This window comes from Scaptodrosophila lebanonensis, unplaced genomic scaffold (assembly GCF_003285725.1).
Source record: "Scaptodrosophila lebanonensis strain 11010-0011.00,11010-0021.00 unplaced genomic scaffold, SlebRS2 tig00000092-arrow-pilon, whole genome shotgun sequence".
Taxonomy (NCBI): Eukaryota; Metazoa; Arthropoda; class Insecta; order Diptera; family Drosophilidae; genus Scaptodrosophila; species Scaptodrosophila lebanonensis.
In genome coordinates this window covers 3,125,039-3,150,467 of record NW_022060566.1, presented here as the reverse complement: position 1 = coordinate 3,150,467, position 25,429 = coordinate 3,125,039, and the positions used below count along the sequence as shown (strand labels likewise).

General features: G+C 42.3%; 1 protein-coding gene across 1 annotated transcript; it reads right to left on the bottom strand.

Annotated features, from left to right (window-relative positions):
- Window positions 1-382: 382 nt before the first annotated feature.
- LOC115627383 lies at window positions 383-25,027 on the bottom strand. The gene is made up of 14 exons (XM_030523036.1): window positions 24,727-25,027; window positions 24,375-24,615; window positions 23,530-24,296; window positions 17,372-17,683; window positions 16,976-17,125; window positions 16,569-16,900; window positions 15,415-16,523; window positions 14,488-14,753; window positions 14,191-14,419; window positions 13,465-13,722; window positions 13,293-13,405; window positions 12,158-12,242; window positions 10,543-10,873; window positions 383-1,400 (listed from the first exon to the last, which is right to left on the bottom strand). The coding sequence occupies exons 1-14, from the start codon at window positions 25,025-25,027 to the stop codon at window positions 519-521; spliced, it is 5,376 nt and encodes a 1,791-aa protein (XP_030378896.1). The 3' UTR covers window positions 383-518.
- Between the last annotated feature and the right edge of the window lie 402 nt (window positions 25,028-25,429).

Below are 25,429 nucleotides of genomic sequence, written 5' to 3'. Positions count from 1 at the left end.
AACTTCTATATATATATCTATATATATAAATATATTTATATATATGTGTGTAAGTATGCGTTGAATGTTGGCGAACAAAACAAACAAGTGGTGAGCAGCCAGATATGGCCAAAAAAAATAGTTTGTTCGCTGCAATCAAATAGTTCGAGGAGAATTTTTATTATAAAAAGTACTTAGTGGTCGGAACCGCAACTGGATGTGGATCCGTAGGATCAAATTATAATATATTTCGTTTATTGCGTAGGCTTTGAAACGTTACTTCCATTCGAGGTGATCCGGAACTTGTACATTCCAGACTGCAAGTAATCTGATAGATTCGGCTTCTTCTTCGTCGTCGTCTTCTTCTTTTTACAAACGCTCGCAAGCAGGACAATTTAGGTAGGTATACCCCTAGCACCCATTTAATGGGAGCTACGAGTCGAATTCAGAAACAGTTGAGTTGCAAGCAAAAAGCCCAGACTCTGCCAATTAGATCAATGGAATCCACCCGGTAGGTCTCTACGGTATTTACACACATCTTAGATGGGCGTGGGCATCAGCTTGCTGTAGTCCTGGTGCATATTGGGCTTCACAGAGTTATAGACGGGGCGTACTCCGTCGTCGGGCAGGGCGTATACATCGGGCGGTACGCAGAGGGACTGCAGCTTGGAGATGTAGGAGTCCAGATGCTCATGGGGATGGCTGTGCGGGTGGTGGGGATAGCCACCCGGATGGTGCACCGTGTAGGCGTGCGGTGGTGGTGGCGGCGGCGGTTGTGCTGCACCACCGGACGGCGGTGCGCCCAGCGTATTGGCATGATGGCCGTACATGGGTGTGGCGGTCGCCACCGCAGTCACCGAAGCCAGTGTGGCACTCGGCGGTGGTGGTGGCGGTGGTGGAAGCAGCGTCGAATAAGCCACAGCGGCTGCAGCCGCCGCATGCTCATTGCTCGATGGCATGCAGGTGGGCACAGGCAGCTGCCCGGTGGTGCAAATACCGCTGCCATCTAAGCTATGGGGCTGCGCTCCACCGCTGGCCCCCACACTGCTGCTGCTGCTGACAGCCGTCGGCGGTGGTGGCGGCGGTGGCAGACGCACATGCTCCAACAGGGTGATGACATTGTTGCGCAAACTCTCGTAATAATTATTGAGGTTCCCATTGTGGGCACCACTCGCATCCACATGGGCGGACATCATGCTCGGATTGTGCTGATTCGGTTGATAGCCACCGCCAACCCCACCGCTAGCGGTGGCAGCATTACCATTACGTCCGCTGCTCGAGGTGATGGTGGTGATGGTGTGGTTGCTGCTGCCACTGCCACTGCTGCTGATCGGTGAGGACTCAACGCTGCTGCTGGCCGCTGCGACCGCCGAAACCACAGTGGGGCCGCGCTGCTGATGCGAGCTCAGTGGAGAAGCCTCCTGATGGAAAGATTAATCAAATTTTGGGTTAGTTAGTTAGCGGGTGGTTCAGTGGTGCGGTGGTGCGCTAAAAAGTGTGCTGACTAAACTTTTTGGCTGACTGAGTCATATTCGTACGTTTTATGGCCCAATGCGAAGTAATATTTCTGCCAGGCACAGTGCAAGTTCTTTCAGTTGTCCTTCTCCTATGCTGACAAACACACACCCACACATGTGTATATACATATAAATACATATGTATATACATACAAGTATAGTACATATGTATATAGAGTTGAAAGGCACACATACAATATACTATACATATGAGAATTAAAAATTCGACTCAAATTAAAAACACACCCAAAAAGAAAGCCGAAAAGAGCGACAACGCTATAGCAATGCATGTGCGGACGATGGCGATGACGAAGACGAAGAAGAAGCAGTGCAGGAGGAGGAGTGCAAAGAGGAAGCAGAAAGAAAAAAATTGAAATCAAGCCCCACATTTGGGGGCTGTTCATGTTCTTTCTGCCCCACATAAACGAATAAAGACGAGTCGAACGCACACGAACCAGCGCCCAGGCTCAGGGTCCAATGGCAGCCGAGAACCAAAACCAATGCGTTGTTGTTGTTGTTATTGTTGCTGTGGAGTACCTCCCCAAAAATTGCTGGCACGTACATCGGCTTCGTTTTTTTTTATTCAGAACATACAACAACGCCTCCACACAACACATATACACACCCCCAAAGCGCCAAGTCAGCCATCCCCTTAGGAGCGGCTCTGCTGACACCGAATACGAGCAGTGCTCGGCGTCGTCGTCGTCGTCGACGGCGCGGCTGGCGTCGCTGTCGTAGCACAGTCGCGAATAGGGGGAACCGTTTTAGGAGCAAATCGAATTTGCTGACACGAAGTCGCGCACAAAACGACTGACTGACAGACAGGCAGGCAGGCAGGCAGGCAGGCAGGCAAGCAGACAAACAGACAGTTACACAGACAGACAGACAGACAGACAGCACACACACACACACACAGCATTTTGTGGGGCAGAGTGGGGCTACGGTGGAGGGCACTGCCCAGCCAGGCAAAGGCAAAGGCAAGCACTGGCTGCCTGCTTTTGGCTGCGCATGACCATACACTCGAACACACGCACACACACACTCACACACACACACGTACAGTGCTAGGGGCAGAGCAGCATTGCAGTTGTTCTGGCTGTTGTTGTTGCTTTTGCTGCTGTCGTCATCATCGTATTTTTAGGGGTGGCTTCTCTCTGCTGATTCGTCGCTTAATGCAATCGTCAACTGCAGCGTCTGCGACATGCAACGACGCCGATTGGCTGGCACACACACAGACACACGCACACACACACACACATACAGAGACAAAATGTATGTATGCATGTACCTGCCTACATACAAGTCTATATGTATATAATTTCTATATATATATTGTGCGCCATTTTGAAATATGAATGCCGCAAGAGGCGCATTCCGATCGTGCCATTTGACTAAGCAAACAATTAATCCTAAATCTTTGTCAAAGCAAAAGTTAACCTTTCAATACACACATATGTTGAAATGTATCAAACCATATGTATCGACTCATCTGTCCATCACTAACAAAGTTAGTCTCTCTAAGAATGTAGATCGAAGCAGACGCATTCGCTGCAGCTATATTGTATCACACACAACACATCATATATTCATACATATCAATAAACATCAAACTTATTACATTAAAAACAACAACAGGTTATGGGCCCAGCAAGCTTCCACTGCACTCATATACCTTAGTGAAACCTAATAAATAAAAGTTTTGGTGATGCCGAATTCATTGTGAAATAATCAATGCAATAGACGCATAATTGTATGTAAATGTGTGTATGTGGTAGACGTACATACGTACATGTGTATGTGCAAAAATCTTGTGTGTATTGGTGACTGACGCCAACAAAGTGGTCGTTTAAATTTGAAATCCACAAATCAGTGTTAAGCACATAAAGCGTGTGAAAAATCAAAGTGTTGAAAAAGTACACGGTGAAACTATCGAATAATCGATCAACGAAAACACGAAACGTAAACAAACGCAAAAAAAAAAAAAAAGTAAGAAGAAGTGTGTTAGAAAAACAAAAGTACAGTATTAATCGCTGAAAAAGTGCGACAATATGAGTTATGCAAATATTAAAATTGATCCCCTCGGAAGGGACAATTATGATACCTGGAAAATACAGATACAAGCGTTATTAATAAAAAACGATGTTTGGAAATATGTAAGTGGCCAGAACGTGCTGCCAACTAATAGTTCTGCTGAAAAAGTTGCAGAATGGGAATTGAATGATTCTAAAGCAAAATCCGACTTAATTTTGTCAATCTCTACGACAGAATTGAGACAAGTGAAAAACTGTGAGACATCCAAGGAATTATGGGACAAATTAAAAAGTGTATACCAATCAAAAGGTCCCGCGCGCAAAGCTCATTTGCTGAAATCGCTTATTTTGTTGAAAATGCAAAATGGTGGGGACATGCATACCCATTTGCAAAATTTCTTTGACACGGTAGACAAAATTCGCGAAATGGACATGGAAATCATGGATGATCTTGTAACAATATTACTATTGTATAGTGTGCCAGACGAATACGAACAGTTTAGAGTCGCGATCGAAACGCAAGACAAACTACCCGATCCGGAATCGTTAAAAACGAAAATGCTCGAAGAATACGAAGCGCGAAAACGCAACAATGTCGAGTCCAGTGACGCATTGTTTGCACGAAAAAGTTATATTAAAGTGAAAAGTAGCAAACCTACTGAAAAGTTTAAATTAGCTTGCTACAATTGTGGAAAAATAGGCCATAAAGCCAGAGAATGCCGATCGAGGCCGAAAAATCAATTCGAAAACAATAACAAAAACAAAGAAAAGCGTGAAAGACCTGAAAACGCAAGTAATACCGCTATTGCTTTTCAAATATGTGGTGAAAAAGGAATGTGGTGTCTAGACTCTGGAGCCACATCGCACATGTGTTCTCAAAAGGACAAATTTCAAAATATTGTCAGAAATAGTGAAAACCAAAAACTGAAGCTCGCAAATAACATGTCTGCTAAAATAGCAGGGTGCGGAGAAGTTTTATTAGAGACCTCAAAAAGAACTGCAAGTTTGGGGGAAACGTTATATGTACCAGACTTAAGATCAAATTTAATGTCTGTTTCTAAGATTACAGATAAAGGCTTCGAGGTCATCTTTCGTCGTAACGGAGCAGTAGTACTAAATCCCAAAACAGGCGAGAAAATAGTCACAGCATTGCGAAAATCAAATCTGTACTACATAAATGAGCCGCCATCGCGCAGCAACGTCGCTCAAGCAACTGAGCAAAAGAAGGATCTTCAAGAATGGCACGAAATACTCGGGCATCTCAACGAGGCCGATTTGAAAGGTATGATCAAAACTGAAAAAGTGGTAGGCATCCAGGCCGATGTCAAACAGAATTTGCAGCAGTGTGAGGTCTGCATTCAGGGGAAGCAAACACAAAATCGCTTTCCGAACTCCGAATCAAAGTCAAATGAACTCCTTGAACTAGTACATTCCGACGTCTGTGGACCAATGCGCACCCAGTCCAATGGTCACTCGAAGTATTTTGTCACATTCATTGACGACAAATCAAAGTGGTGTGAAGTATACTTTGTCAAACAAAAGAACGAAGTATTAAGTAAGTTCACACAATACAAAAGCATGGTCGAGAATAGTACAGGAAAGAAAATCAAAACGTTGCGTACTGATAATGGTAAAGAGTATGTAAACTCTGAATTTTCTCGGCTGCTGAAAGAAGCTGGTATAAAGCATGAATTAACTGTTGAATATACTCCACAGCAAAATGGAGTAGCCGAGCGGAAAAACAGAACTCTAATCGATATGGCGCGCTGCATGTTACTTCAAAGTGGACTTGCAGCAAGTTTCTGGGCTGAAGCGATCATCACGGCGAATCACATCAGAAACCGGTGTCCATCACGAAGTCTAAATGGTGAAATACCCTACACTCTATGGACCGGCAAAAAGGCAAACGTTAACTATTTGCGGAAATTTGGCACAATCGCCTACATGCTAGAAAAGAAACCTGGAAAAGGAAAATTCGAGCCAAAATCAAAACGATGTATTTTTATTGGATACGAAAACCAGTCTAAAGCGTATAGACTATGGAGTCCAGATGAGAGAAAAATCTTCAAGAGCCGAGATGTAAAATTTACAGATCATTTTGAAGGAAATTCCGAATATGACGAATTCATCGACGCAAAGCAGCTTATCACGGGAAACCATGAAATAGTGGTCGAAATCTTAAATAAACCAACCAATGCCGTGAATATGAAAAATGAAGTTGAAGATGCGAAGGATCATGGAATCATAAGTACCCCAGTCACCACCAAGCCGAAAAGGGGAAGACCACCCAAGCCAAGGCGTATAATTGAAGAAGCAGAAACACGTAACACCTCTAAACAAAAAGGCCACGTTGAAGAGACGGACCCGCAAACCGCTGAAGAAGCACTCGCTCGTCCCGAAGGTGAAGAATGGAAAGCAGCCTTACTAGAAGAATACCAGGCACTGAAGAAAAATAACACGTGGGAGTTGGTAGATCGTCCGCCCAACACCAAGGTCATCGAAACGAAATGGGTATTACGAACCAAACGAAATGCGGATGGATCAATCCAGAGACGAAAGGCAAGACTCGTCGCTAAAGGTTTTGCACAAACACCAGGTGTAAATTATACAGAAACATTTGCTCCTGTTGCACGAATGAGCTCCATACGTATGCTCATGGCATTATCCGTTGAATTGGAAATGGAAATTCAACAACTCGATTTCGTAAGCGCATATCTAAATGGTGAAATTACCGAAGACATCTATGTGGAAATACCTGAAGAACTAAAGCATATTCTCAGTGGTCACGAACAAGAGGCCTACAAGTCAGACAAAGTGTGCAAAATTCAAAAGGCACTTTACGGTCTAAAGCAATCAGGACGTCAATGGTACAAGAAGCTCGACGAGAAGCTGCAAGAGCTTGGTTTGGAACCTTGCAGCGCAGACCCTTGTGTATACACCAAGCGAAGTGAGAATATACTTACAGTTGTTCTTATATATGTTGATGACCTCATGGTAGCATCAAACAACAAAGAAGCAACCGACGACCTTAAGAAGGAACTTGCAAAAACCTTCGACATGAAAGATATGGGACCCCTAAGATACTGTTTAGGCATCGAATTCGAGCAGAACGCAGAAACAAACCAGATAAAGATTCACCAACGAAAGTACACAAATGAAGTCGTCAATCGATTCCACATGCAAGATGCGAAAGCCATATCCACCCCAATGTTACCAGGTGAAAAATTATCAAAAACAATGTCACCAAGTACACCGGCAGAAGAAGCGAATATGAAGAACGTCCCATATCAAAGTCTTATAGGCTCGCTAATGTATCTAGCAGTTTGCACTCGTCCAGACATAGCCCACGCAGTAAGCGTATTAAGTCAGTATAACTCATGCTTTGGCCGAAAGCACTGGGAAGCAGCGAAAAGAGTCCTCAGATATCTCAAAGGCACCGCAGAAGAAGGACTCATTTTCAAAAGAACAGGCAAGGACCTATTCGGCTACACCGACGCCGATTGGGGTTCAAATGTCGACGACCGAAAATCGTACACAGGTTACGCTTTCATGTATGCTAACGCAGCCGTCAGTTGGGAATCCCGTAAACAACGCACAGTTTCATTATCCACAACCGAAGCTGAGTACATGGCGATTTCCGACGCAGCAAAAGAAGCAATTCATCTGAAATTGTTCATAGAAGAAGTTTTGGGCAAGAAAGGCGCTATCGTTATCTTCAACGACAACCAGGGTGCCGGCGAACTTACTAGAAATCCTGTATTTCACAGCCGAACGAAGCACATTGATATCCGTCACCATTTTATTCGAGAGCTAGTGGAGAAAGACGAAATCATCATCGAATACATCCCCACAGAAGAGATGCGAGCCGACGCCTTAACTAAAAACCTAACGAGAAAGAAGCACATCGAATGCATGATGGGTTTGGGTATACGTTAAGTATATAAAATTTTGAATTACTAACAAAATGTTAAATGAAATTCTTGAACATATGATTTGAGGGGAAGTGTTGAAATGTATCAAACCATATGTATCGACTCATCTGTCCATCACTAACAAAGTTAGTCTCTCTAAGAATGTAGATCGAAGCAGACGCATTCGCTGCAGCTATATTGTATCACACACAACACATCATATATTCATACATATCAATAAACATCAAACTTATTACATTAAAAACAACAACAACATACTAATAATCTAATGTAATTTAATTGCGTAAAAATAATTGAAATAATTTAAATAAAACTGCATGACAAAAGAAAATTTAACGTAGCTCTTGTATTTATTTAACTGTCTGGATTTAGTAAAAAATAAAAATGTATTGATTTTTCCTCTATTTTAAACGATTCCAATCATAACTTGAATGATCTAAAAGTATTCTAAAATAATACTTTATAAATAAATACATACATATGTATGTATATGCATCATACATCTTTTGGAAATGAAAACATTCACTTACATTTTTAATTGACTTAATAGATTTATATAAACGTGTCTGTCAAGTGTGTTTAGAATTAAATAAAAGTTTCGAAAAAGTTTCTAAATTATATCAATTATATAAAAGTTAAAGTTCAGCTAAATATTTAATATTGTAATGAAAATGAAGGGTTATTTGTTTTCCAATAAAGTAGTTGTTTAAGAAAGAAATTCAAATTAGAAGTAGTAGTCAATTATTATTTAATAATTCATGACATAAGGTATAAAATAGGTATTTAAAAGTTGAAAATAAATGAGAATTAGTGATTGTTTTTAATTGTTTAGCGTTGCTAGAATTTTGTTGAGGTCTAAATATAACTAACATACGAATAAAGAATAAAGTTTTTAAATTTGCTTTAAGTTGTCTATACACGCTCATGGTTATAATTAGCTCTCAGAATATATTAAAGGCAATATTTAATATCATGTGTCTGTCAAGAGGAATCATCGAATATATCACCTGTCAAATTAATTATATTCAACAAAAAGCATGACACCAATTCAGTTAAACAAAACTGTGGCGCCGAAAATTTATCTAAAGAAAGTTTGTCTGCAAAGTGAGAGCAGTCTTTAAGATCTTTAAGAGGAAGAGAGAGCTCAGAGCAGAAAGATAAAATAATGTTGCAATCAAACCAAAGCAAACGAAATCCAGCGGGCATTTCCATTTACTTAACATCAAAATTGCTCTGCTCCTAACAATATAAAAAAAAAGAAATGTTATGCGATTAAAAATTAAACTAGTTTTTAAAGAAATAGATTCAATTTATAAATATCAAATTGCTTAAAACTATTTTTTTTAAACTATGATAAAATTGTAAACAAAAAAACTAAAACGAAACTAAATGTTTAGACTTAAAAGTAAGTTGCCTATTATATTAGAGCACAATTATTTATTTAACCTTAATTATGTTCATGTGTGTGTGTATGTTTGTGTTATTTTCCAAGTGAAAACGGAAGTGCGGCGCAACTTGCAACTTCCAGACTGGAGTTGAAACTGAAGCTGCCGGCAAACCGGCGAACGGCAAATGGCAAAGCGCGATAATTTAAAAATAATAAAAGTTTTTTAACAACGGCGCCGAACTTTCTTGTCATGTTTGGGTTTATTACGTTTGCCAAAGAAAGTTATCTCGGCTGGGGTGCTTGGGCTGGGCTTGGTCCTCGCAAAACTTTGCTTCGAGTTTGAATTTTTTTTACTGCTTCGCTCGCTTTATTATTTCTTTTCGAGAGTTTAGAGACGTCCTTGAAAACTGAACTCAACTGTTTACGCGAACTGAGCAGCGCGCGCACACAGGTGGCGGTAAGTGCCAAGAGCAGCAGCAGCAACAACAACAACAACAACAACTACAGCAACAAGTACTACAACAACAACAGCTGCTCAGCCAAAGTCAAAGTATAGTCAAAGTCTCGTTTCGAGTTCGAAAATATTGTATGAAAGTTTTCAGCTCAACTTGCCTGATTTGTGCAAAAAGTTGAAACTTTCAGCCAGACAGACAGTCAGACAGGGGGTGTAGAGAGCGAGCGACCGCAGAAAAGATGAGCTTAGCCATTCCCAGAACAGAAATTAAACATGACTATCGCCTACCCAAGGTCAACGTACTTCTCAGCACCAGAGTGTTGTTGGGGAAGTACCGGCAAAGTACACGTATTATGCAAAGAACCCACCACCGAGCCCTCGCAAATCTTGCGCTTAAATTTATTTTTAAATCTAAACTCTGAGAAATATCCTAGAAGTGTGTTTCCGAATATTTGCTGAAAAATCGAATTATATTTGTATACCCCTTACAGTATATTTTCACAATCATATGTTCATGAAAGTAAAATCCTTTTTAACTTGAAAGCTATTTAAAATCTCGTTATAAAGCTATAACTATTCATTGATCTGTAGTTTTGATAATGATCTATAAACGAAATGAAAATGACCCTAAAAGTATAATTATCCACTAAACTTAACTTGTTAAAAAAAGTTTCAACATTTATGTGTAAATAATAATATAGTATTTAATCACAGTTGAACAAGTAATTAAATACTAATAGAGGTGCGAAAGAATGCAAATTTTTCTTATTTTCAAACTCTTTCAAATCAACGTAGTCTTTAATTGTCTTATTTAAGCAATTATGCAAAAAAAAAAAAAAAAAAACACTATTTTAAAGCTTTCTACTCAAGAGTTCACAAAGAAGCGAGAAGAAACAATCAATTAAAATATTCAAAATTTTTATTTTATTAATAATTTGATCAAAATTCACTGTGAATGTTGAAAATATTCTACGTTTTCAAGCAGCCATTGGCTTCCTTGATATGAGCGGACTATGTTTTAAAAATAGAAAAAATTGTACTGAAAAAATAATTTGATTTGCACAAATTGGTTTAAAAAAGAATAAGAAATATGTAAAGTTTGAAAGGCATTTGAAGACTTTTCTGTGCCTGGCTGGCCTTACGTCGCATTGCATTTGAATTAGTGAGATGTCTTAGTCTAGTTGAGGAACTTGATCTAAAATACTCATAATTTGTTGCCGTCAACGAACCTGAGCCTACGTACCCGATCGCTGGTGCTGAGCTGCGACTCCATGGCATTAATGTCGGACTTCAGACGCATCATCTGGGACTCGACGCGTGCATTCTCGCGCTGCAGCTCCGAGATCTCAGCCTCCAGAGTGTTGAGATCCTCGCCATGGCTGTTGTCCCCATTGGTGGCGCTGTTGCCGGCACCACCCGTGCTTGTTTTATCGCCGGAACCGGAGCTGTTGCTCGGCAGCAGGGATGACGATGCCACCGCCGTTGGGCCGCCAACGCCAACGCCGACGCCAACACCAACACCGACTCCACTAATGACGATATCCATGCCGCTTCCTAGTGCAGAAAGAGAAGCGCTCGGTTAGTTGATCGCAGGACCTACGAGGCTATACGCAACATTTTCTTTTTCAATTCTTTTTCTTCTCTGTACGAGTATGCGTTCAAAATTATTTCGCGATGGCTTTCTATGTGCGCGTGTGCTAGCAAATCAATTGGCAGTTGCATTTTCAGCTGCATTTGCTTCAGTAGTATGTACAGATATATATATATATATTGTATATACTCGTATATATTTATATAGTTTTGAGTGTGTGCGTGTGTGTGTGTGTGTGTGTGTGTGTGTGTGTGTGGGTGTGGATAGATGTCTGAATACAGGTGTGTATGTGTAGATGTGGCTGTGGTTGTGGTGTGTGGGTGTGGGTGTGTCTATGTGCGAGTTAACGGAAGAGCTTACCTTGGTCAGACTTTTTACAATTGGTTCATATTTATGAGCATTGCTTATGTGCTTTGTATAACAATTTGTTTTCGTTTGGTTTTCGATATTTTTTGTTTACTTTTTTTTATGTATTTATTTCTAGCATTCTCTCATATATTTTACATATGCTTGCGTTTGATTTTTAGCGTTTTTTGTTCGTTATTTATTTGCTGTTTTTTTTCTGTTCTGTTTTGTTTGCTTTTTTCTTATTGGTTTTTTGTTTGTTTTTTTTCATATTTTTATACTTTGTTTTTGTCTATTTACAGTAGATATTCGGCACCGATACAAAACGTCGCGTAATCTAAAAAAACGCCAACAAAAACCATGAAACGAAACAAAAAGAAGGAACACAGAATTAAAACTAGGAATAATTTCGCTTTGTGTGTGCAGCCTTGCAGGTCTGTGTGTGTGTGTGTGTTCGAGTTGTTAGTGGGTGTACGCCCGCACACACATACCTGCAATCGCACTTTATATATACAATTAACTATATGTTTATGTACAGGTTGTTTGGCCCGTGTAGTTGTGGTAAGTTGTAAGGAAATGAAGAAAGTCATTTTGTATTTGTATGCAAAGTTTTCTCATTTTGGTAATTTTTTTTCTCTCATTTTTTTGCTTTTTGTTTTTGGAGACATTTTTCACTCTCTTCGGCAAGTTTTTGTTCTCTTTTCTTTCCGAAACCAAAACCAAAAATTATAGTATTCTCTTGTTCTTTAGACGTTAGCACACGCACACAAAATTCCAACCGAAAAATGTACAAAGAGCAATAATAATCGTAACCATAACAAGCCCAGTTATGAATGAAGAACAGAAAACTCAAACACAAATGAGACAAAATAGGAGAGAGCAAGAGCGAGAGCGAAAGCGAGAGAGATCAATCAGTCTCGACTCACCTGTATAACCCTTGGGATACACCATAGTGACCTCATCGAACTTGGGTTTCTTTATCCCCTGGCTGCTGACTGTGGTGCAGGCTGGAAAGAGATTTTTGAAAAAAAATGTTCCTCTTTAAAACAGATACCCAATTCGTTGAGTTATATCGAATTAAAAAAGAAAACCCCTGGGACAACACGCATAAAAGGACTATCAAAATAACATTATCTAAACCGATGTAGAGATGTAGGGAGAGTGTATTGAGAATTTAAAAGGTGTGCTCCCTTGCTAATCACAACTAATAATATACAAAATGTTGAAAGAGCGTACTAATTATCCCATTGACTTAATCCTTTTATGGAAACCAAATGAAAACTTCTGACGTAGAAAGTAATTTATAAAACAATAATATCGAATCCGATATGTTAAAGACCAAAAATAATTGTTATAAATCAAATAACCGACAAATAATAAATACATCAAGGCTATACGCATTTTTGTTAGCAACACTGCGAAGGGGAGACAGTAAGAAAAATTAACATAAAGCTAACAGAATAACAATTATGTTTTTTAACAGAGATGTCCTTTCAATTAGCTGCGCTGTTAGTTCACATGAATGTTATGCTCCCTTTGACGAAATAAAAACAAATGCTTAGAGTTCATTTGAAAACAGGAAATGAATACTTTTCCCACTTTACACTGTTACCTGTAATACTAAATTTTGTATATTTTAGTAGCTCACTTGTAAATACCTAATGTTATAAACGAAAGTGAATAAATATAACATTTTGTGGTCTATGAAAATCTCCCACGCCTAGAATGATATTCTGTTTCTTTAGTTATTTTAATGAAAAGTTTTTCCTCTCTTATTGCGATTTCCAGTTGTACTAATAATTCCTTTAAACAGAATATTATAAAATATTGAGAAAACACAAACAGTATTAATATTTAATCACATATTAATCGCGTAAGAGTAATTGTTGCTGAACATGTTTCTATGGGTACTTCAATAAGGCGGTACTTCACATTTCCTTCGATCTATATATTTTCAACTTTTCTCACTTCCACAAAATACAAGAAAAGGGGTTGAGGGCTGGTTTAACAACCACTCTGTACATCCCATACAAGTAGGTTCCATCTGATATACATACCATCAAATTTCATGGCTGTTGCCGCTGCCACAGCGGCCTTGTGCTGCTCCACAGTGCCCCCAGCCTCCAGGACGCGCATTTTATTGCGATTGGCTATGGGACAGCCCGAAGCACTGCAATGAAAATGACAGATTGGTCGCCAGTTGGCGCTAAGTCCGCGAGTTGTGCTTACCTTCTGTGTGATAAGAATTTGCCGGTGGAGTGACCGGAACCATCGCAGCCGGGTATGGGGCAACGAAGCGGCTCCGAGTCCTGTCCATCCCTCGGTTTGCTCTTGGGCTTGTTGGCTCGTGGACAGCCGGAGAGACTGCGATGTGAAGAGTAGTTGCCGGTGACGTGTCCGGAACCATCGCAGCCGGGTGTCGGACACTTGAGCTCCTGTGAGTGCGACTGTAGATGATTGCGATCGGAACGAGAGCAGCCAGTCAAACTGAAAAGGAATTGTCTGTTTAAAATACACACTCGTCTGCACTTTAAGATTCCAATGTGTGTGTGTGTGTGTGTGTGTGTGTGTGTGTGTGTGTGTGTGGTGTGCCTTAAGGTCACATTATATTTGACTCTGACTAGATTTTATGGCTGTAGTGACTTTTACGACCGCACTGCGGCCAAGCGGCAGCCACAGGATATGCTCGTACAGCATCATGAATATTAAAGCCTTTACACAATCTCCCCCCTCCCCTCTCCACCCAGTGTCTCAGTGTGTCTTTTTAATGAGCAGCTGGACAATGGCCGGTCAGTTGACAGCAAATGTCAGCGTTACCTTCTAGCCATATCATTGTTGCATACTTAATTACCAACCGGCATCAGCTATGCTCATAACTGATGACAACTAGCCATGATGATGAAATGAAAATGACGATGAGAACGATGATGACGATGATGACGATGATGCACTTACCCGTCTTTTGTCTTGTCGTGCTGCGGTATGTGTTGCGGCGGTGGCATCGAGTAGCAGGTAGCTGGACTGGGCGAATAGCCACCGGAAACGGGTGTCGGATAGCCGCCGGGACCCACAGTGGTTGCATACGGATTGCTACACTGATAGGCAGCGGGGCCATATCCGTGATAGCCAGCTGGTGGATAGTCAGACTGCACGACCATGCCGTAGCCGGGATGTGGGGAATAGCCTACAAAAAATGAAGGGACACTGTGCTAGGGAGGCCTACAATTAACCGCACTTTAGTCAAACACTTACCACTTGGATCGCGGTATGTGTCTATATAGTGCGAGCCGCCGCTGTCCGGTGTCGATTCGCGACTGTACGGCCGCGGTCCACTAATATGTCCAACCAGGCCGAAGCCCAGCGGCCGTGGCGGTCCGCTGAAGTCAACCGGCTCCATTTGTGGGGAACGTGGTGGCCCACTGGGACCTATGGCGCCAGGCGCTGCAGTTCCAAAGCCTTGTCCATGGCCCACAACAAGTCCGTCCGCATGTGCGCCGTATTGTGGACTGGTAATAATGCTAAAGCTCCGTTGAAGAAAAGAAAGGCAAAGCAGAGGAAAACATTGTAGAACCATTTGAAAGACTGCAAGCTGTCTTAATACTAGAAGACTTAACTAAGTCCTAGCAACTAAGGAGAGATAAACTGCTTAGAACTAGCATTGAGATGTTTTAGTGTAGCCAAGAGAGATAAAAATAAAAGACGATAGAGAGAAGAAGAGGTTGAGCCCCAAATAGGTATCCTTTTTCAGAGATGAAAACTAAAGAAACCAAATCAACCAAAATCATGTTGTTAAGAGCGAGTAAACGATTTTGAAACTTCCACAGTATTCGCCCGTAAGCTCCATTTCTCTAAAAAAAACAATTAACTATTTTCTAGTCGATTAAGTGAGGCTGAACTCTGGAAACTATCTTCCAAACTATTATTGGCAAGAATGCCACGCGTATTGAATAAAATATTTGCAGTATTCAAAAATATCAGCCAACGATTCTATATACATATATATATACTATACTATATATCAAAGAAATCGGTTCTTAAAACCACCCGATCAAACCTGTCTACACTTAAATTAACAAGAAAGAAATAATGAGCTGATAGGAATGGGTTCTTGGTTCTTGGAGTAAGCCAATTGTCAGAGCCCAACCATAAGATTAAGGTTCGGAACAAGCTAACACTCACCTGTGTGGCAGTCGCGTTACACTCAGGTCCAGTGTCTGGCCCTGAGGACTGGGGACCTGGGGACTGGCAATGTTCGGACTGGCGCCTGGTTGCGGACTGCCGTTGCCCATCCGCTGGTTATACTGGTTGTGCGAGGCTGGAGAGTTGAAACCGTGTGGACTGGACGATGTCACCGATGTGGAGCCCGACAAGTCGACGGCGGGCGCAGCGCCACCGCCCACAGCGGGCACCGGTGAGCTGCTCTGCTTGGTATGATGCTGTTGCTGTTGTTGTTGTTGCTGCTGTTGCTGTTGTTGTTGCTGTTGTTGCTGCTGCTGATGCTGATGTTGTTGCTGCTGCTGCTGTTGCTGATTCTGATAGGCGGCCGCTGCAGCTGCTGCCTGAGCTGCTGCCATTTTCACGGATAGATTGATGGCGGAAAAGCCGGGCGGCAAGGGACCCATTGTGGGATCGTAATGGTACATGGGTCGTGGATATATGGGACCGCCACCATTGGCCAACTCATCGTGCTCGGCCTTGGCGAGCATCAGCTGCTGCTCCTGCAGATATTTCTCCTGCTGCGCCTGAAGATCGTCCGCGGTCTGGGGCAGGTAATGGTACATGTTTGTGGGCGCTGCTTGACGCTGTCCATTGGGACAGCAATTCGGATCGTAGCGCTCAAAGCCGCCGGCACTCGAAGCGGCCACCGAATCCACGGAGAAGGCCGATGTTACCGATGACGATATCGATGCGGGCGGATTCGGTGCATAGGCACTACGAGCGCTCGGCGACAGCTCGCTGGCACTGCCATCGGCGCTCGCCAGCAGCTCGCTACCCACATAGGGCGATTTATCGACGGCCACACTATCGACGGGGGCAAGGGCCAGCGTGTGATTGTGGCTGTGGCTGTGTCCGTACCGCATTTGCTCGTACTGCTGATGCTGCTGTTGTTGTTGCTGTTGCTGCTGCTGCTGACGCTGCTCCTCCGCCTGCTGCTGTTGGGGATCGGTATGATAGCCCGCAGTCTCGGCCGCATCGCCGGCACTCATTAGTGTGGCGTTACCCTCAATGAAGGGACCGCGTTGCTGATGAAGCGTATGTTGTTGTTGCTGTTGCTGTTGTTGTTGCTGCTGCTGGTGGCTGTGCGTGTGCGGCTGTGGACTCTGCATACCCACGAAACGGGTTAGCTCGTTACTGGGAGCACTTCGGACGCCGCTCAAATGCGTCGCATGCAAATCGGCGTTGGATAGCGTTTGGCCGCCCTGGCCGGACTGACTGCCGTCGGCCGCTGTGCCAGGTGTGGCGGGCACGACTGAGGCGCCGCTGCTGCGCGCGCTGCTGGAGTTCTGCGCACTACTGGGTGCGACTACGGAGCGTGGTCCTGTGCCGGCGCCAGCCCCGACGCCATTCGCATCGCTCGTCAGATACAAATGCATCGGACTCTTGTTGTACTCGGACTTGATGCTTGCTACGGGACTGTATTCCGATTTTATAATTGACATGGTGCCCGTGCTTAGTTTGCTGGCAGCGGTGCCGGTGCCACTGCCACTGCCACTTCCACTGCCACTTCCACTGCCGGCACTTCCACTGCTGCTACTGCTGCTGTTATTGTTGATGCAGTTGCTGTTGTTGTTGTTCAGATATTGGCTCGATGTGATTTTTAGTTTGTCCAAAGGATGTAACTCCTTCTCGTGCTCGACGGCAATGCCCGACTTCAATGTGCTGTCCACGGCTACGGTGTTCCATATAAGGGCGAGACAGGGGGAGAGAGAAAGATCGTGCGATGGAGAGATAGATAGAGAAAGAAATAAAGAGAGAGAAAGAGAGAGTGAGAAAGAGAGGAAGAGAGTTTGAGCAGTTTTACGGTGTTTGCTTTACGCTAAAAGGCATCGCAAAAATCGCAAGTTGTGTCGCTTTAGCCACAGTTTAGGGACCCACTAACAGACTCAGCTCGCTAGCAAACCCTAGACAAACAAACCTTCGACCGTTGTACCCTTGGGCTGCGACTCGCACTCATCATTAGCATCGGCATCGACGTCGTCCAGGGCCGGGACCTGCACCTGCACTTGGACCTGGGCCTGGGCCTGGGCCAGGGCCTGGGATTGAGCCTCGGCAATGCCCGTTTCTATGGGAATCACTTTAAATCGGACCAGCTTGGCATTAGTTGTGCGTTTTAGAGCCTTAGGACAACCGGAAAGACTGCGATGCACGCTGCGATGTGCCTGAACGTGGCCGCGTCCGTTGCAACCGGGTGTGGGGCATTTCAGAATTTGCTCGTGCAAAGCCAACACTGCTCGGCGGGCAGGTGTATGTGAGTGTGATTGGTGAGGGGAGGAGGGGAGTACGTGTTATTAGTAACAATAACGAGATCAATCAAAATCGACTAAGACGACAAACAGCAAAGTCTAAGACAGACAGTGCGAGAGAGAGAGAGAGAGAGAGAGAGTATGTGTCTGAGAGCGAGAGGAGCATTCCACAGCGAGCAAGCAAGTAGGAACCAGTCTACATATTTAGGCCACAGTGAGGAGAAAGGCAGAAGCGATACTGAGAAAAGAGACGGAAATAAAATTCATAGGGAAATCAGGGAAAGAAAATAATAGTTTTGGTGAAAGATACTTGAAAAATAGAGAGGCCAATAAAACAAAGGTGGAGATGGAGAAGTTGATATGACGAGTTAGCTACTTAGCTATAAGAAAAGTACATGTAGATAGAGAGAAAGAGAGAGATAGGCAAAGAGAAATAGCGAATCTTCTGGCCACAGTAAGGAAGAGACAGAAGATCCAAATAGACATAAGAGATATAAAGATAATTTGTGTTCACGGAAGAAAATAAAATCATAACAAGAGAGAGAAAAATAAAGAGAAACATGTAAGATGAGATACAATGTTACGGAGACAGAGAGAATGAGAGAATCAGAAAGGCAGTGCGAGTGCAAGAAAAGAAGTCAAGACGCTACTTGCAGATACCGATAGCCGCACCGAGCCCTAAAAAGGCACTTCTAAATAGATGCGAGAGAGAGAAAGAGTGTGTGTGTGCGTTGAAATGTGGAAGAGTATACAGCATGTGAGAGAGAAGAGAAATTGAACTAAGTTATCAACACTTCCGAGCATCGCATGGAAAGGAAGAGTGCCAAGCAAAACGCGTACAGTCTCAATTAGAGTTATCGTACCATCTGGATTATCCCTCCCATAAAGTACCTCCCATAAAGATTAGATTGAGATTCAGAGCCACATGCAGATATCTTTCTAGTGTCTATAGATTGTACAAGAGCCTAGGTACTAAGTATACTAATATGAATAATATTAAGAGTATATGTGTGTGGATATGTATATAGGTACGGGCATATACAGTAGAGGTAGAAGAGTAGAAGTAGAGAGAGAGAGAGAGAGAGAGAGAGAGAGACACACACGCACATACACAGCGATCTATCGATACACACACCCGTACACACGCACACACAAGCAATAATTAAACATGCGGTTTTTTTTAATTTTTGGTTCATTCGTTCACTACTTGGAAATATTTCAAATAATTTGTTGGACACTTACATTCCGTGGTGACTTTATCGCGTTTGGGACAGCCCGACAAACTGCATGGCAGCCGTTGAAGTGGAGAAGGAGTGTGACAGTGTGTGTGTGTTTAAGTGTGTGTGTTTGTGTGGAAGAGAATGCGAAAGAGAGATCGAATACAAAGTGTATGCAAATGGTGGTCTCTATTAGAATCGAGTATAAGTCTTTATTTTTCTGCGCTCGCCTGCTGTACCTTCTGTGGTGCGAATACAATCCTGTAGCATGTCCTTGGCCAGTACAATTCGGTGTCGGGCATTTGGCGCCATCTACAAGTATTTGTGATAAAGGAAACAAATCAGCAGCAGAATGTGGAGAGTAAGGAACTAAAAAACCGTGCAAGTCGAAGTCGAAGTCCTATTCGCGATAATGAATGGGACGGGCCCTCAACCCATGCCATTGGATGTGAAAAGTGAAAATTGAAAAGTGGCAGGAGCTGGAGATGGAGTACGAGTATATTTCTAATTAATTATATGGGTACATACATAAGTTATGTATGCTAAGGTACATATATATGTATGTACATATATGTGTCAGAAGACGAGACTCTTGATGCTCTCAAGTTTGTTGTTGAATACGACAGTTGCTGTCATGCATGGGATGTGGAAAAAACAACAGCGACAAGAGCGGCAGCAACGCATTCTTTTGCCTAAATAATTAATTAAAATTTGATGGAAAAAAGCCCTACATTATTTACTTAAAACACACGCACTCACACACACATCACACATGAGACTGACGCAGTTCCCGAAGGCAGACAGATACAGACGAGAACGCAAAAAACCAACCCGATCCATGGAAAATTTAACCCCAACCCAACCCTTGCCTAAAACTTGCCCGCTTCTAAGCACAACAACAACAACAACAGCAGCAGCAGCAGCACTAAGATAATGCATGTGTGTGCGAGAGAGAGGGAGGGACGGAGGAAGAAAGAGTGTGGCAGACACACGTTGGCGATGTATGGAAGGGGGTTAATGAAATATTTTTCGAAATATTTTTGTGTGTCTATTACGTGGCGGGGCAAAATGTCAAACTGCAACGGCTGACAGGGAAAGTGTGTGTGTGTGTGTGTGTGTGTGCGTGTGTGTGTAACGAAAGGTAGAAACTTAGCTCTAATTAGAATTTAATTAAAATAAAGAAGCGCAACGTACAGCAGACAAGAGACACGGTATTGCTGAATCAGCAGCTGCTGAAGCACAAAAAAGAAAACAGGAAAGTAGCCAAAATATTACGTATACGTAGTGCAGGAAGCGAACTAAACTATGTGAGGGTCTCTGCAGTCTCTGCAGTCTCTTCAGTCTACACAGTCCCGTTGGCTTCTTAGGATACAAGGCTAAGCCTTATAAGCCACATTAGCCAAAGTTAAAAGGCGGCTACCAAAACAACAACAAAAGCAACAACCAACGTTGGCAAAATGTCTGCAACGCACGCTAATGACTTATTACGTGCCTTTGCAAAACAGATGGTTGGGGGCTTGCGGTGGGGGATAGAGCGGCATAGAGGGGGACTTTATGAAGGTATGTATTAGTGGAACGTGTGTTGTGTGTGTGTATGTGTGTGTGGGTGTATGTGTGGGAGTATGTGTGTGTTGGTTGCGGCGGTGGCTGCCGGCAGCCCATGACAGTCTAAACAACTATTTAAAAAGTCATTCAAATTATATAAATGCGATAGTAAAGTGTGTGTGTGTGTGTGTGTGTGTGTGTGTAAGTGTCTTAAAAGCACTTCAGACATGGTTGGAGTTGGAGTTAGAGGGGAGGCAGTTCGAAGCAGACAGACAGGCAACTTGGAGCATATTAATGCCGACATAATGACAAAATAAATATGCGAAAGTGGTTTAGAAAACGTGCTCATATTGCTTTATATCTAATCATTTTTGTGTTTGCCTTACACACATACACACACACACACGCACACTCATAGCGGGCATGCAGACAGGCACGCAGCAAAGTTAAAATTTCTAAATTGTATGTTGAAATTAGTAAAAGGGTAAGCAACAACACTCAAGAAGTCGCGGGGCGCTCCTCAATATCTATGTATACATGTGTGTGCGTCTGTGCGTGTGTGTGTGTGTGTGTATTGGTGTGTGTCACATAAAAGGCTTACAAGCCATTAGATGCCTCCTTCCTTCCCCTGCCCGCCATCGCCCACCAACGAGCAAGTTAACGCCGTTTCATAACGACAAAATCGCTTTTTTAGTTGCCACTGAATGAGTTGACAAAATGGGGTTGGCTAGGTGTGGAGGGGAGCAGGAGAGGAGAAGAGCAGGAGGGCTCTCAAAATGTGCAAATAATAAAAACAACAACAACAATAGCAACAGCAGCAGCAGCAGCAGCAGCAACAACAACAATAAATATAATAATGTTGCTTATTATATAAACATTTTAGCTGATGGCTGTGGCAGCGGTGGTTGGGCCAGCTCTGCGGCCGATTAGCTTCCTGACATGCCAAGAAAAGACAATCTATCCACCTATCTCTCTCGTCTATTGTCTCTCATCTATAAACAATATATAGGTATGGATGTGTGTGTTTTGTGTCAGCTCTTGAACCAAAATGTGAAATATGTACAATTCAACATTATTTTTGTTTTGTTTGCTTCACATACTCGTATACCGTGCACATTCGCTGCAGTGAAGAGTTCAGACTGAATAAGTTAATTAATAATAATAGTGTTATAGTTGCATTAAAATAAAGTTGCTTGTCACTTATGGTGATGTACACAATTATATTTCTTATGTAGTTTGTGTTATTTTTTCTTTCTCTTTTATAATTATTATTTATAAATTGCAAGAATTACTTCTTTTCTGAAAAGAAATATTCTTATAATATCGTTGTCACCAGTTTTTAAGTAATTTAATTTTCATTACATTATTACTCATTGATTTATTTATATTTTATCATATTTCATCTATCACAATGTTTAGCATATTTGTGGTTTTTTTCATTTCTTAATTAATAAAACGGATTGTTATAAATATATTTTATTCCATTAAATAATAATAATTATGCATATATTTTTGTGTATTATTTCATTTTTTTATTTGAATATTAGTCTTGAATTTATGTAAATTTTTAAAGCATAATTACTTGTAAGAATTATAATTCATGTATGAGGAGTGTATTGCTTGATTTATAATAGAATTGTGGTTCTTTTATTTATTTTGATCGGTTTTTATCATTTATTTGCCATAAATACAATATAGTATTTATAGTATACAGATTTACATTTTATACATTCAGAACATTTATTTTTATTGCATTTTTTACTTATTAATTGTAATTACTTATTACTTTATTTTTTGTATAATTATAACTCCTTTTCATTTTGTTGCCATTTCGTTTATAATGAGGTTTTACTCTTTTCATCATTATTCGGAATTTTAGCGACACAAAAATTTAAATTTTTTTTCTTATTCGTTTCAATTGAAGTCCAAAATGATGTTCGCATTTGTTTTTATATTTTTGTTCTTTTCTTAATTTAAATTTCTTATGATTAGTTTCTTTATTTTATTTTTATTTTATCGTTCGCTTTTTTATCATTATAATGTTGTTAGTAATAATGAAAAATGTTTAGGCCTTTTTGATTGTCATTTAAAAATGATTATTCTTGCATTCTTGATCATTTGTTGATTTTATTTTATTTCATTTTTATCGATAATAATTAGTAATAATTATTATTACTTAGCATTTGCTTTTTATGTATTTCTTAGTCTTGTATTAAGAGATTTATTTGAATTACTTTCACTTCCACTTTTAAAAATATAATTGTAGACTCACAACATATATGCACTTTTTAAATTATTTGTGTATTATTATTAACTATTTATTATGGAATCAAACATATTTTTCATATATTTTTGAAACTTGAAAGAAGAAACTATTTAAAATCCCGATCGAAGTTATGTAAAATGTAAATACATACATAAATAATATATATAATATATAAGTATATTAATAGATAAGTCAGTCGAGTAGTGGGTTGATGGATTTGTAAAAAAAAACGTGCAGTATTTTATGGTAAGAAGAAGAGTACGGCATGAAATCAAACCGTATTTGAGAAGCGGTTCGGCAGGCAAAGTTGTAGAATCAAAAGGACCATAACACATCAACAATACTTTTCACAAATATGTATATACAGCCCTGTTGAAGACAATGATTATGTGCTCTCTTCTCTCTCTCTCTCTCTCCTTCTCTCTCCTTCTCTCTCCTTCTCTCTCCTTCTCTCTCCTTCTCTCTCTCTCTCTCTTCCACTCTCTACTCTCTAGTCGATAGTTTCGATGCTTTAACCGTTAAGTGATTTGCCAATTGAAGTTTGTAAACTCAATGCAACAAGAAGTTTCGCACAAACTGCCGATCAGTGGGAACTTGGAATGCAAGCAACAACTCAATAAATTAGGGAACAGGCCCATCTCTAGCGACCAACTCAAACACTCGATACCCAATACTCGATACCCGGTACTCGAAACCAGATACTCGATGTACATTTGTTTGTAGACTTAAAGCTAGGGACCAGCGCGCTGATTGGAGCTCTTATTGTTATTGAATAATTGGTTTCTTGCTTTCTATAACTTACCACGATTCTGACTGCCGGGCGAGTAGCTGGGGGCGGGCGTCGAGGGTGGCGCCACCAGCGACACGCCCAGGACGCCCTCGCGCGCTATATCCTGCATCACTGAGGCCGCCCGACTGCCAACGCCCGCCGGCTGTAATATGGTATACTGTTTGGCTCCCGCACCCGAACCAGAACCGGAACCGGAACCGCTCGAGCCCGTGCCCGTCTCCTTCAGAGCGGACAGTTTGGCGGCGGCCGATTTCTCATCGTTGGCCGTCGTGCCGCCGATATGTGTGGCAATGTCGAAGCTACTGGTGCCACGCGGCGGTAGCGGCGGTGGCGGCAGCAGACACCCATTGACATCCATGCCACCACCACCGCCGCCATTGGCCGCACCAGCAGCCGCGTGCTGATGGTGACTGGCGGCTGCCATCGCCGCAGCAGCATGCTGGGCTGTGTAGCCATAATAGGCGAGACCGGCGGCGGATTCAGCAACCGCTGCAGCGGCCGCTGCCGCATTGTAGGCGGTGGTTGTGTAGGGCGTGCCCGCATAACTGCTCAGATGGCCGTTGCGTTTGATCAGATCGGGATTGGGCGGCTTGAAGGCGGACGCCGCCTGCGAGAAGGCAGCGGCGGCTGTCGCCCCGTTCGATTTCTTCAGCCGCTCATCCCCAACCACATGACCATGGCCATGGATGTGGGCATGGGCATGGACATGGGCATGGGCATGGGATTGGGCTTGGACATGTGCGTGGGAATTTAGATGAGCCTGATCGTTCTCCTTTTGTCTGTGAAGAGTGTGGGAAAGTGGTTGTGGTTGAGTGGTTGTGGTTCTTGTGCTTTCGATTGTTTCGGCAGCTTCATACTTTTGTTTCTCCTCGAAGAGGTTCTGGAAGGGCGGCGGATTCTCGTCCTGCTCCTGCAGCCGATACAGATTGCCTCTGGCATCTGGCCAGCTGCCGGAGAGGCTCTTAAGCGCCGCCTGTGTCTCTCTTATTAGCGTCTCATCGTCCTGATCGGCATCGGCGGCGCCTGTGGCGTTCAGCTTGGCTGTGAGTGTGGGGGTAGCTGTTGCTCCTGTTGTCGTCGCTGTTGTTGCTGTTGTAGCTGTTGTTGTTGTTGCTAGTGTGGGACTTTCGGGACTTAAAATGTTATTGGCATTCGTTATTATTGTAGCTGCTGTTGCTGTTGTGGTTGCTGTTGATGCCGCCTTCGCACCACCGCCGGCCAATTGTCGCTTCTTCTGAGGCAGTGTGCTGGCCGTTGCGCTCTTCTCTTCATATTTGTTGTTGCTATTCTGACTGTTGTTGTTGTTGTTGTTGTTACTGTTGTTGTTATTATTGTTGTTGGTTGACTCATCATCGCGACTGCAACGCTTTTTGCGTTTGATTGCCGTTTCGTGTTCATCATTATATTTGTTGCTACCGCTATTGTTGTTGTTGTTGTTGTTGCAGTTGTTGTTGTTGTTGCTTTCGACCAAGGGTGTATCCTTGGTGAGCGGTCGCTTGGACAGCGCCATCATGTCAATCCTTTTTGTGTTTTTGTTGAAACGACAACAAGTTGAGTGAGCTCGATTTTTTTTTGTCTCTTTTTTAAAAAATGTTTGTTGGGTTGCTTGGGGGTGTGGGGGATGGGTTGTTGGTGGTGAGGCGGGGTTAGTAGGCATGCAGGCTAAAAACTAAAACTAAGACGCCCATTGAACAAACTGTGACAGCTGTAAGGAATATTTAATTTGCTAATACACGAGATCTAATCCAAAACAAATAATAAATAAATAAATAGGCCAGCGAATAAACTGTTCTGGAAATAAATTTGCATGTATGAGCCCGCAATACGTCGATGTGGGCTAACAAACACTTTTGGGTACTATGGGAACTACCAATATGCTTTCATTTGTACTAACCGGTGTAACGATTTTGCT